Raw genomic sequence first — 13812 nt, forward strand, 5'->3', positions numbered from 1 at the left:
TGTTTCAAGTCGTAGGACGTAGGGTATTTCAAGTTTAGCATTCAAATGTACATAATCGAGGTATAATTAATCATGAATTCAAAACGGCTCCCTAATAGGTTGGATTGTAAAAAATTAAGTCATTTGGTACACACATAATTTTTCATACTTTAGTTGGATTTTGAGTTTTTTACATTTTGTCAAAACAATTTATTAAACTCGTAAAAATCCAAATTTCGTAAACTTTGTAAAAACGGACTGAAAATAATCATTACACACTTTCATTTGGCCCTATATCTTGTTATCAATAATGTATTATGTCATCTTCAAAGTATGTCATCTTCAAAGTTCAAATACCAACTTTTTAAATGGTTTCCATTTTCAATATCTTAGTGTGTAAGATTTGACTATTTCACGTTTAAATGAAGGGAATTTCCTTAAATATGGTCCCATTAAACCGTGAATCCGTGATATATTTCCCTCAAACAACAAGATCAATCCCATACTTAACAAGGAAGTTGTCTTAAGTACATGCAGTTGTCATTTCATGTGTCCTTCACTCCCTCCCAATTAATTGCAAGTTAGTATCCGTCTTCATCATGTCCACTAGTCCAGCCGTCCCTCCTATATTCGTCTTCCAATTACGAATATTTTTTTGGTACGTTTTTTTTGTCCTGAAATACTAAACTCAGGCCCGGTCCTGATATTTTATGGGTCCGGGTGAATCATAAGAACAAGGCCTCTTATATTGTTATAATATATAGAGTACATTACATATACTAACTAGGTAAGATGCTATGTTTCCTTCATTTTTTTTTAATAATTCAAAGTGAATAGTACTCCATCTGTATTTTAAAAAAAGATACATTTTCCTTAAACGACTGTATTTTAAAAAGAGACACACTTTCCTTTTTTAACATATTTTGATCCTCTCTTCCACTATGTTAATATTTCTCTTTTTCTTGTAGTCCTCACACTTACTCACATCATCTTTTTACTATAATAAATAATTCACACAATACCCCACTTTCATCTTATTTTAAGACATTCAACTCACTATCCTAAAAGTATGTGCCGATCAAATTATATTTCTTTTCAAAATACGGAGGGGGTATATGTATTTTAAATAGAGTGTAAACCCAAAATATTTTTGAAAATAGAAATAATATTATGTGCTACGTATTCCCTAAGAATCATTTTCCATAAATACAAAATACACTCCATATAAATTTTAAAAAATCAAGAAGCAATTATATTGGAGATTTAGAGTCACTAAGAAAATCACCTAAAAAATCAAAGACAAAACAACTCTTCTTATCAAGTTATCGACAAAAGAAGCACATGTTATACTAGTAATTCTCGTAAGACCAATATATAGTAATACACTGTTAAGAAGGAAGATAAAAACAAAAACAAAAAAAACAGTTGGTAAATGAATACAATTATACAAGACAAATTATACTACGGGTCGTGATAGAGAATAGAATTCTCTTTAATTTGGATATAAATTATACACTTATAGTTACATTAAGTGTAAGAACTATGACTAATAAGAACAATAATTAGAACAAGCTTATCTGTAACAATGTCGTGGCGTGACACCAATCACTGCCCTAAAGTCGAATTTGCCCCGCTAAGTACACGCGGACTCGTAGCAACCGACCCCCAGGGATACACGACTCCAATCCTTCGGTGTACGACGAAGAACTAGATTGAGAACACCCTTAAGCAATGCCCAGAACAATGGTGGTTTTGTGTTTTCATTTCGGAGAAGAGGAAGATATTATTTTTCTGTGTGTATTTATCTGGAAGGGAATGTCGTGTTTTATAGCCAAAACGGTTAAGCTAAAAACGGAAGCACAATCAATTAGTCCTTGATTGATTCCGTAACTGAAGCAATAAATCGGAATAATATCTTTGACGGAAATCAAATCGTCAAAGAAAATCAATTAACCGTTACGTCAATCTTGCAAAGATTACGTGACCAAAAATAATAACGGTTAAGAAAAAGGAGCCCCATCCACACCCGCGAACGCACCGCGCCACTGCCCTCGCCCGGCCCAGCGCGCGTGTGGTTACTAGTCCCACCTCTCTAGTCTTCTAACAAATCATTAAAGGGTAGTGGGATATTTAAATAAGGAAGCATGTGGGTTTTTTATCAATGTGGAACAATTGAGTTTTTATTCTTTTGAAGCATCACTTGAAGAGGAAAACTCCAACATTAAGTATTCTAATATAATTAGGATTAATATTTGTAACACTATAAATATGAACAATATACTCCAATTCAGGGAGTTTTTGCAATATCCAACAGAATGCTAAACAATATGGAATAATGCTCCTCTTAAAATTTAATGGGCTACAAGCCACAGACTATGCAAATGAAAATATTCATTGCAGGATTACGCTAGCTGTACTGTAAGTATGCAATTCCTTAACTTGCATATTAGAATTAATTATATACTTTTGTATGTTAATGTAAAATACAAAATCATGTCCTTTATCATATATTGTTTCATGGAACAACTTAATTAACTAACACTAGTTAAATTGGTGGGGAACTCACCTTATGACTTATCTCTATCATATAAAAGAACAGCTGAGGTTAATATAGTAAATTAACTTTTCGTGTCCCCAAATTAAATGTCCAAAATACCCTCCTCATCTACACAGCTCATTCAATCTGAGGAGCGTACATTCAACCCTTCCTCCCCGTTTTCCTCCCGTTTTCTCTCTCCTTGGATCTTCTTCGTCTTCCTCAAATCCTCTCATCCCGAATAGAATCGTCTACCCTTCCTTCGTTCATTCCCATCCTCTCTAGCCCTAAAAAAAACCCCAAATTTCGAAAACCCTCCCCGCAGCAAAACCTCAATCCCAAACTCTAACCCTAAATCAATGTCGATCAGCTTGAGAAAAGCCACCACTCGGCTACCTTCCAAAGTAAACCGAGTTCTATATGTTCGAAATCTTCCCTTCAACATCACCAGCGAAGAGATGTACGACATCACCAGCGAAGAGAAGTACAGAGCAATTCGCCAAATTCAACATCACCAGAGAAGAGAAGTACGACATAGGTGAATAATAGTATATGAAATTCTTGATTGCTTGGGTATTTTGTAAATTAGGTTGAATTGGTTTGTTAATATGTGATTTGTTGAAATGTCTTTGTTTCATTTTGACTAATCCCAATTTCTGGAAATTTGCTGATTAGTCTTTGATTTCCCTGCATTTTGGGAGTTTAATTTCTTCAGTAGAAGTTACCTGCTCAAATTTCAGCCTTCCTATTTTCCTCCTAAGTGAATTAGCGATTTCGATTGCTATGATTTGATATTTTAATTTCGCTGCAATTTCAATTTGTTTGATCGTAATAATTTTGCTAATTTTGGCTATTTTTCATGACAATTTATGCGTCTTTTGCCGTTGAAAATTTTCAAAATAGTTATTTGGAATAATTAGGTTGAGATGATTGTCACGAGTTTATCTTTGAAGCTATCAATCATGGACTAAAATCGTGAAATGCTGTTTCTTAATTTGATTCCAGACTTAATAATCATAGACATCCAAGACTTATGATAATTTTTTCTGTATTTTGAGGCTTATGGAATGCTGTAAATCTTTAGAGTGTATCCATGACTTCTTTTTTTCAGAGTTGAAGAATGATCTGGGTTGTCTTCGCATAATTGAATTTTTGATTGAATTTTGGGGATTACTTTCCAGGTTCGTTCTTTTTCTTTATATTGTTTTCAATTTATGATTTTTTTTAATTGATTTGAACTACTACTCTTGAATCTCTCCAAAAAACCCGATTTCAAAACCCTAATTTTACGTTTCCGTCACTAAATTCTCTCAATTTTGATGTTTCAGGTGTTTCGTTCGACCATTCAGATAAAGAGCTTTTCTGCCTGGTGAAGTGGTATTCTTCTTTTACTCCGCCCTGTAAATTCATACTTTAGTGTGCTTCAATTTTAATTTCTCGACTTTTGCTTTCTCGGTTCGAATTTTTATTTTTATTTCATATTGTAATTTGTTTGATTTTGGTCTGACAATGGAGTTTTTTTATGTAACAGGCGAATATGCCGGCGAAATTGAACCAGTGTAAGCTTGATGCTCGCCGTGAACAATGCCTTTCGCAAGGTACTGCATTCATTTTCTTTTCTATTTTTAATATTTTACAGTTCTGTATTTTTCATGCAAAAAGTAAATTGGAATCTTGCATCCACTAATTATCTAGAGCTTGCTCTCTTTTTTTCTTTCACAATGAATTTCCTGGGCCCTTTGATTGTATTGGCATATCTTTCAATTTATTGTGACTGTCAGGAAGACGTAGAATAACCTTGGTTATTATGGGTGCTTCATATGTAACCATATCTAACTTGGATGTTGGATAACCTTTATTTTTGGTTGTTTCTGGTTGGTAGTCTTTGCGATGATCAGTTGGAAAGTGTATATATGCCTGCTTGCTATGGTTGTTTTATTATTAATGAAACTTGCAAGTGTCCTGTTTATTTCAGTTCCCAAATGGACAGTTCGTTAAGTTAACAAACGATTACAATGTAATATGATTTGTTTATATCTCATTGTAATATTTCTTTACTTTGTGTGGTAGTATTACAATGCAATATGATCTGTTTGCAGATTGTTTCTATTGGTGAGACAATGGAATCGTTCATGGAGCTTCAGACTTTTGAAGATAGGATTTTGAGGAAATTGGCATACTCACATGTATGGAATTCCTGGTAATGTCCATCCTCAGTCTACTCTTCTCGCAGTGTTTGTTGGATGCACTTTATTAAAACTGTCCAGGCTTCAACAAAGTAGGAAGTCTATGAACCACCAAACATCTAAATAGACCCAGTTATAGGTAGCCAGACTAGATGGAGGGGGGAGGGAATGTGTTCTTGCAGGTAAGACTAACTTAACTTCTAGATCATTTTCTTAGCCAAAGCCAAATGGGCATAAAATCCTTGAGATAACTGGAACACAAAGACCATTACAATGCCTGAGAATTTGGGAAACTTCCAGGATTTAAAATATGATCCAAATTTGTTGTTTTATGAAATTTTTGGAATTTAATGGATAAATATGAGTTCTTATTTTCGTCAAACATGGAGTAATCTGATCTGGGGTTTGTAGTAATTTGATTTTTGGATGATTGATTGGCTTATTGGATGGTTCTTAGCTCGCGTACTTTTCAAGAAATCCGATATAGATTCTAGAACTATAACTCTATGAATGAAACACTGATTTTGAATTTATAATTCTTTTCTTGCATCATACATGTCTTATACCACATTGCTGAAATTTCTGTATGCTACCATGTTAAACCGCGTACTTCATAGAAATATGATGTCGCCAGAATACTGCAGCTGTTAAGACTCTATTTCTGCAATGCAGTTCATTTCATTTAACAGAATTGCCGAATCTTTTTACAAAAAAGCATAACACAATCAGAATATTTACCTTGCAGTCACTAACAGCTGTTGTTTATTCTGATGAAACAGAGAGCAGGTTGCGTAGGTTGTACTATGGCTATCATGAAGAATGTTTTAAGGTATCTTCCGGTGAGTTTCTATTGCTTCAACTGTTGTAGGAGCTTACAACTCCAATGTAATACAGGTGAAGTTTATTAAAAGTTTGTAAACTAGAATTATGAGTTTGCACTTAGGCTGAGACTACTTTGTTTCTCCAACAACAGATTTACATTGATGCAACCAGTGTGTCTGATAATCTGATAATCTATAAACCAGTTTGTCTGTTATTAAGGTATTGACTAATTTAAACCTGGTCCATTTGACAGTGTATCAGATCTCCTTGATTTTATTAGTCCTGATCATGATCCTAAGGGCGGAGATGCTCAGAAGAAACATAGGTGTTCAAAGGTATCTGTTCTGTCGTTATAACTATGTCGAATGACTTAACTTACTCTTTCTGATTAGATTTGTGCATTATAATTACTTATGTGTCTGTAGACTGACTTCACATAGTTCTTAAATGCACTATGCGATATTCGTGTAGTTAGATATTACTCCCCCTTTTAATTTTATTTTGCACATAAACAATCGAGTTTATCACCTGTATATTGTATCACCTGTATATTTCCATAACGCTATATTGTTTATTTTCTTTGTTATGTATGATGATTTTACCCTAATGCATCTCCAAGCCTTTGTCTATCTGTCTACCACCCTTTCTAACATTTCCAACTTACTGGACAGGGATTCTTTTATGAAGCATTTTATGGAGAAATGAGCTTGAACGAGGATCACTTCAAACGGATAGAAGCAGCGGCAACAAAAGGAGGAACTCAAGAAATCTTACCATGAGCTTGAAGGGGTCTTCTCCACCCAAGAAATCAAGAACTCGAGTTCAATCGAAGAAAACTCTTACTGCATCAATGGCTTCAAAGGCAATTTCCTACAAAGAAGTTGCCATGTCACCCCCATGAACTATCTTCAAGCCTGTGTAGCAGAAGGAAGAAGTAACTAATGCAGAAGAAATCCAGAAAGTTCCTGAAACTTCTTACAAAGTAGTCAGTCCAGTAGGACTGAAGGTAACAGGCATACCAGGCTTCAACACACCAGTCTCAACACGTCCTACATGCACAGTTCCAATACCTCCAATCTAATAACCTTAATTTTTTAATATGAACTTTGTGAACATATTTTTATCTAATTTTATATTTAGTGGTTGTAATACAATTTAAACTTTTTATATAATCCGCACGTATCGCTTCCTTCTATTTTAAGTTTTTTGTCATATAAGGTTACGAGTATGGTATGACCCCCTATCGCAAAATATGAACTTTGCGAATGATTTAGTGCTTAATATTTGTAAAATTCTGAACGCACCGCACGCATCGCGTGCATAAAATACTAGTAAATTACATAGTCGAGCCTAATCAACAGACTAATACTTAGAAGTGGCTCAAACATAGACGATTGTGTTCATCTTACCTAATTAAACAAATCAAACAACTTAATAATTATAATTCTAATTTCTCAGCGGACATGCGCAACGCATGCGTGCCTCTAACTAGTACAATTCCTCTGTTCATTAAATATTATACCATTTTGCTACTCACACTAAGATTATGGCCATTTTTTCTGAATTATACGTAAGAAAAATTATAGTCATGTGGAGTCATGTTAGATTCGTATGGATATATATATTTACTAAATATCAATTTTGTTTTAATACTTGATACTTAAATAATTTAAGATATTAAAAGTCAAATGAATACGTTAGATGAGTAAAAATCAACCATGATACGATATTTAAGGAAAATAAGAACTTAGCAAGAGTAGGCCCCCAGTGGGAGGGAGTATTGAAGTGTTGACCGCAAAAATGTTTCCACTCAGCCCATGCAGAAAAGGCGTCATTAACTATGGCTGGCTGACTGGTGATGTCATCAATCAATCTTACTCTTTCAAGTTCCCATACCGCAAAATGTAATAAGCAAGTAGCAACTGCCAACTTTGAATCTATCTAAAAAACAACTGCCAACTTAATTGCATAAATGCAACTTTTATGCCTCTATAAATACTCTACTCCAATTCCGTGTGTCTCATAACATCTTCAACAACAACTATTACTAGTAGCAAACCCAATTAATATTTCATCCCAACCAACAAACCTTCCCCTGCTTTTACAATATCATCAAAAAAAGAAAGAAGCTAACATAACTAAAGCAGCACAAATAAAAGTACAGATTAGTTGTACTACCTTTTGAAGAAAATAAGCGAGAAAGAAAATGGTGTGTTTTTGCTTCCTAGTAGATCAAAAGCGTCAAGTAAGGAAATCAAAACCAGCTGCGGGGACGTGTTCACGGTGCGGTGGCGGTGCTAGCGTTGCCGATATGAAGACAGCCACTAGGTTTTGTCATGTCCCCTTTTACTGGAAGTCTTGGAGAGCTATTATGTGTACCTTTTGTGGATCAATCCTCAAGTCTTACCATTGAAATTCTAATTTTTTTTTTTTTTTTTATACTTATCTCTTGTAACATGGATTCGTTATATATAATAATAAAAAACATTCTTTTTATTTCATCTTCTCCCTTTTTATGGATTTTTTTTTTTTAATTCCTCCGTATTTCTTTTGAGATTTTTGTAGCTGTTTTAATAGGGGAACTTGATCCAGGCTTTTGGGCAGCTTTTACGCTAGTTTGGGGACTATATTTGTGCGCGTAATTTAGTGTTCCATGTATGACGTATCTACTCTCTCTGTCCCTTTTTATTTTCACACTAATTTTTGAATTCTGGCAATGCTCCGGATTATTACGCGAATAACAATTAATTATTATAAGTTTTAATAAAATTATGTTTGAATTTCTTTTCACTAGATTATTTTTCAGTATATTAGTATTAATTTTGCAAACATAACATGTAAGATATCATCAAAAGTCTTGCACGCACAAGGTGTGCGATAAATTTATTGTACATCAAGATAACTTCTACACAGTTTTTTGTAACTTTTACCTAGTTTTGTGTAAATATGTTTTGATTCACTTTTACTCCGTATATTATTAAAAAAAAATTGATAGATAAACATTTTGAAAGTTAAAAGCAAAATTTGAAAAACATAATCCAATATTTGACCGTTCTTCTAAAAACTATATCTTCTTTGAGTAACTCTGGAATAATCCAAGCTTTGGATTTTATCTTCCATAAACAATCCTTAACCGATTGGTGACCAACAAAATAGGTAAATATGACACGTGTCTCTCTTTAGTTGGTCTAATTCCTTTAATTTTAATTTAACCACAAAATCCTTTTAATTTCTAAAAATTTATAATTATTTATGGAAGATAAACCTCAAAACTTGTATTAATCCAGAATTACTCAAAGATGATACTGATTTTTGAAGAGCGGTCAAATCACTACAAGAATTTGTATCTTTAACGACAACCTAATTACGACGGGTCAAAAATCCCGTCGCAAAAGCCTTTTGCGACGGGGCTAACAACCAAACAATGACGGGAATAACCGTCGCAAATGTCTTTTACGACAGGTTTACGACAGATTTACGACGGATTTACGATGGGATTTTCTATTAACGACGGCCCCCTTTTATGACGGGTTCGCGACAGGAAATCCCGTCGTTAATCAACGATTATTGGCCTTTCGCGACGGGATTTCCCGTCGTTAATAGTACAATTTCTTGTAGTGAATGTTGGATTATTTTTTACAAATTTTCCGAGTTAGAATGATTAATTTTATACATTACTATTGATTTTGGAGAAATATTTTTATTAAAATGACAATTTTTTTTACTAAAAGCTACAATTTTACATATATAAAGGTAACTTTTAAGCATTTTGACTCAACTTTTAATCCGGTGTACGATATTTATTGTACATCACTTGTAAATAAGAATTTGTGAAATATCATAGCTTAATTGGATAATGTTCTTGTGTTAAAGTGGAGGTCGTGGTTTCAAATCTTCTGCAAATCATCTATCTCATTTGTAAATGAAAGTGGCATAGATTGATAGCATGGATTTACGGATTGAGGGAGAGCACGAGACATTTATAGAAACTCCATATATAATATAGATATTTCATTTTCGATGTCCCTTTTTAATTTTTACTTTTGAGATATTTCTTTTACGACTCGGATTATATTGTAACATACGTAACTCTAATATTCTGTCCAAAATCGTGTCAAGTGATTATTTTAATTCAATCAAGTTTATTGAGGCATTGAAACTCTCTCACTTTTCCTATTGGGAATTAAATCTTTCATACTTGCCCAACGTAATATTTTTATAAAAGTAAAAGTATTATTAAAACATAATTTATATTATATTGGTCAAATAAAAAAAGAATGGTTATCCGCATTAATTATTTGTTAAATCACGTACATGACACCAAACGTAAAGATTAAAAAGGGACGGAGGGAGTGACAATAGTACGGTTAATGGTAAGAGAAAATAAGGGAATTTGAAGTTGGCACGACATAGAATCCGTCGATGATGGAGCATCTCGAATTTGTAGATGATCGATTGATCGGCGAAGGAAAAAGATGAATAAGAAGTTGGTTTTACCTCGCATTGGAGTTGGTGTTGTTGTACTTGCGGTGGTGGAGGATGGTTGTGCGGGTAGAGAAGGTGAAGCACGGTGGTGCTTAATTGGTTGGTCCCTATGGAGTTTCTCATGCGAATGGTCATGCACGGCGGTTAATGACCCGACAATCATCAGGACTTTTGGAGTGTGTAGTGGGTGGAGGAAGCTATTTGTCGTTGTTGTTGGTGTTTTCATTTCGATTTAGTTATTCTTGGTTTTAGTTAAGCATTGTATTATTTTAGATACATTTTTGTTATATTTAGTTATGAAATGAAATAGTTTAGTTAATTTATTTTTTTCTGAATTTTTATTTTAGTTATACTTTTGTCTTACTTAGTTCAGAAATAAAATGGTATAGTTGAATTTTTCTCAATTTAAGTCGATTATTGCTTTGGTTATAATTAAATTGGGATCTAAGAGATCTGTTATAACTTAGAACCGGTCTTTTAGGTGATACTATGACTACATAATAAACCTAAGAGTCCAGTGCTTTGAAACAACCGACCTCCTAAATTTTTGGGTGCGGATTAACTCCCGTGTTCAATTCAAATCTAAGTGACCATATATTTTTCTTTTTGGTTCTACTACGAGGAGTTCCCACCGTCTTTGGCAATGTAATCTCTTGTGGGAGTTTGCATGGGTACCTCGATGGGTAGCATCCTCCCAGTTGAGATTTTTTCCATTCCCAAAGCTCGAACCCGACACCACTCATGACAACCCGAATTGGTAGCATATATTTAAATAACTAGTCTATAAGAGTTATTCGTTTCACCATTCATATGAAACCCGTAGAGAATAATTGAAATAATTTTGTAGGTATTTGATTGTAAAACATATGTTTATTACTTTAGGACGATACTTTTTTTACTATATAATTGTGCGTTATGGACAATGGTGACATAACACCCTAAAAATCCTGATACGCCACTGTCGAGAACTTTGGGGGGAAAAAAAACAGGCTCCGCCAATGCTAGGATCGGGCCTGAACCAATATACTTCATACACCATTATAGGCGCCCCCTTTGACTTTTTACACGAAGCCGGCCATTCCTTTACATTAAATGTACGTTTAATATTATGCAGAGATGAATATCATACTTCTCAAACGTGTATTGGTTATCAGTGTACGGAGTATGTATCAAGAATAAAAGAACAAGTAGTGCCCATTTCATGCATCTAGATAACACATTGAATGAAAGGGCGGACTATTTCCATAATTTTGACTTTAAAATTGGAAAAAGTCAATACCGTGGTCTAGTGCCAAGTGTACAGCATGCCCATGCTAAAGAAATTAATAAAGTGATTTATTTTTTCTAACGTAAGTTAAAGCGTCCTGTCAAGTCGGAATCTTAATGTGTCAACTCGGTATGGGTTAGTGGGATAGAAACTTTAAGGGAGCGGGTAAAGATATAAGGGAATCCGACGTAGGATAAAATATTAGTAAAGTCTGGCTCAACATGTATGTGTCAATTGGGTGCCTTATTGGCTACTTTATCTTTTTTGCGTGGACCATTATGCCACCTCATTAGGTGGTCCTTTTAATACTTTTAGGCCTACGAAAGGTTCTTTCCTTGTCTGGCCCAAAGCCCAAGTAAGAATACTGATTATTAGTTTTCTCAACATTTATTTTTTCAGTGTTCTTATGCAGCAGCAGTTTGGAGCCTAGTGTTGCATGAGCTGCATTGTAGTAGGCATCCTTGTCAGTGGGATGAGGAAGTTGCCTTTGCTATTAAAATGTGCATGAAGCAGGATAATAGAAGCAAGTTATATGGTAGTTTCTTTTGTGAAGTTGTTCATGGAATTTGGATGCATAGAAACAACATGATTTTCAATGGTGTGAAGCTTAGCGGTACTGCTCTATTTAGAGATATATCCTTTAGAGTTGTTGTTACGTGTTCTGACAGTATGCAAAACATGATTTGTATTATGCAAAACAAGCTTGCAGGGCAGTCGGGTCCTAACAATATTGAAATCGAAGATGAAGTGCTGGAGAAGATAAGACTCCACCCGAGAGACACTTAAGAGCAGATGCTGAAACAATCTTAGAGGAGAATCTTGACTTTCCCCTGTCAGTCGAATAGCTTAAAGAAATCTTGGTCGGGTTCAAGGAGCATATGCTAAAAGATGAACTTAGGTACATTCGTTTCCAGTCTTATGGGACAAGGGCATTTCGAAATGGTACGGCTAGGTCTAATGTCTGGCGGCCAGATTAATCTAGAAGTATTGAACTAGACAGGCGACTCGACTGGACAAGAGTGCTCCATAATCAATCGAGACCTCGACGAAATCTAGATTATGCCCTCCCGCGCAGAGCCAATGCCGTCAAGAAGAACTTCCATTAAGAATGACAAACCCCTTAACTGTCAGACACTAGTTCAACTCTCGTCATGGGCGATGAACTTTTGCCCCTCATTCTCGACAACCTACTCGGACATACTTGAGTCAAACGGTCAATGATCAGAGGCGACAACCCTACCCGAGGAAGCAAGATCTCATCTATACTATTCAGGAAGGTGTACCTAACTTGATACTAGCTAGGATATGCCACTCCCTTCTATACAGATATCATGAATTCTCCCTAAGGAGCCCAAGATCAAACCACCATCTATAGATACTTATAAAGGGACCACCGATCCCGACGTTCATATACTGTCCTATCGGCATTATATGTATGTTCAGGGAACCACAGAAACCACCTGGTGCAAGTACTTTTCATCCACCTTAAAAGGGGCTGCCTCGAAGTGGTTTGAAAAGTTGTCGGCCATTAACATCTTCGCCGAATTGGAAATGTTCTTTTATACCAGATTCATGGCCTACAAGGAAGAGAATAAGACGAGCATGTATTTAGGAAGCATTCAACAAGGAAGTATGAGTCCCTTATGAGTTACGTTCCTCGCTTTGATCTAGAATCCAGATAAATCCCAGATCTTCCGGACGGGGTAGCATTCGACAAATTCTTTCGGGGTCTCAAGAAGGGATCCTTCAAGTTTGACCTTGTCAAAAAAGTGTGAGGATTATGGCTGAAGTACTAATGTTTGGTGGTGTCTCCTTTCGAAATTCAATGTACAAAGCCGTAAGGGCACCTTTTTTATTGAATTTCGATTTTCAAATTTTCAAAAACAGATATGATTAACGTCACTAAAGCGGTGTTTAATGGCTCTTTACGTAAAAAGTTGGTGTATATTATACGCTTCAATGTTCCAAGTTATATTTATTTGCAATAAAGATCATATTTAATAGTTAGTTAAGATAATACGATGTAGATATTAACTTTTCGTGTGATAGGTCCCATGTTCGAATCTTGTTGCGATAAAGTTTTGATGTGTGTTATATGTGGTATATATTCCTTGATAAGTAGATTGCGTGGCATATTTTAGTTATTAGAGAGAGTTCCACGTATCACGCATATGTTATTAGAGGTGCCTTTAAATATATTAGTATAGATACCAATCACGTATTTGATATCCCATAAAAGGAATTTAACAAGCTATACAAAACATAATGCTCAACACAATAGCTTTATCCTCTACATAAATGCATCATTTCAATTACACCCGATTTATATATTTATTTTGCCTAGGGCTGCAAACGAGTCGAGCTAAGCTTGTTCGAGCTAAGCTTGATAAGGATTTTCACTGTTCGAGCTTGTCTCGAGCTTAACCGAGCTTTGTAATTTGTTGTTCAAACTTTGTTCGCTAAGCATTAGGATGTCTCGAGCTCGGCTCGAGCTCGCTCGTTTAGCTCGAGCTTGAACCTGAGTTCGATCTCGAGCT

The 13812-nt window shown here is 35.0% G+C and overlaps 1 protein-coding gene and 1 long non-coding RNA gene across 4 annotated transcripts; both read left to right on the forward strand.

The window, feature by feature from the left end:
• The first annotated feature begins 468 nt into the window (after window positions 1-468).
• On the forward strand, window positions 469-6718 carry LOC130467988 (uncharacterized). 3 transcript variants are annotated; one of them, XR_008928203.1, is made up of 8 exons: window positions 469-3042; window positions 3574-3696; window positions 3844-3892; window positions 4047-4113; window positions 4615-4715; window positions 5481-5540; window positions 5777-5858; window positions 6195-6718. It is a non-coding gene; the product is annotated as an uncharacterized lncRNA (long non-coding RNA). The 3 variants fall into 3 exon arrangements; XR_008928202.1 differs by having other exon boundaries at window positions 882-3042; window positions 3627-3696; XR_008928201.1 differs by having other exon boundaries at window positions 992-3053; window positions 3627-3696.
• Window positions 6719-7537: 819 nt separating this feature from the next.
• LOC110776118 (uncharacterized) lies at window positions 7538-8024 on the forward strand. Its single transcript, XM_021980677.2, has one exon. The coding sequence runs from the start codon at window positions 7730-7732 to the stop codon at window positions 7934-7936; it is 207 nt and encodes a 68-aa protein (XP_021836369.1). The 5' UTR covers window positions 7538-7729; the 3' UTR covers window positions 7937-8024.
• The last annotated feature ends 5788 nt before the right edge of the window (window positions 8025-13812 follow it).

Source organism: Spinacia oleracea, chromosome 2 (genome assembly GCF_020520425.1).
Source record: "Spinacia oleracea cultivar Varoflay chromosome 2, BTI_SOV_V1, whole genome shotgun sequence".
NCBI lineage: Eukaryota > Viridiplantae > Streptophyta > Magnoliopsida > Caryophyllales > Amaranthaceae > Spinacia > Spinacia oleracea.

Coding starts and splice junctions, on each gene's coding strand:
- LOC110776118 (XM_021980677.2), top strand. CDS start 7,730: ATGGTGTGTTTTTGCTTCCTAGTAGATCAAAAGCGTCAAGTAAGGAAA.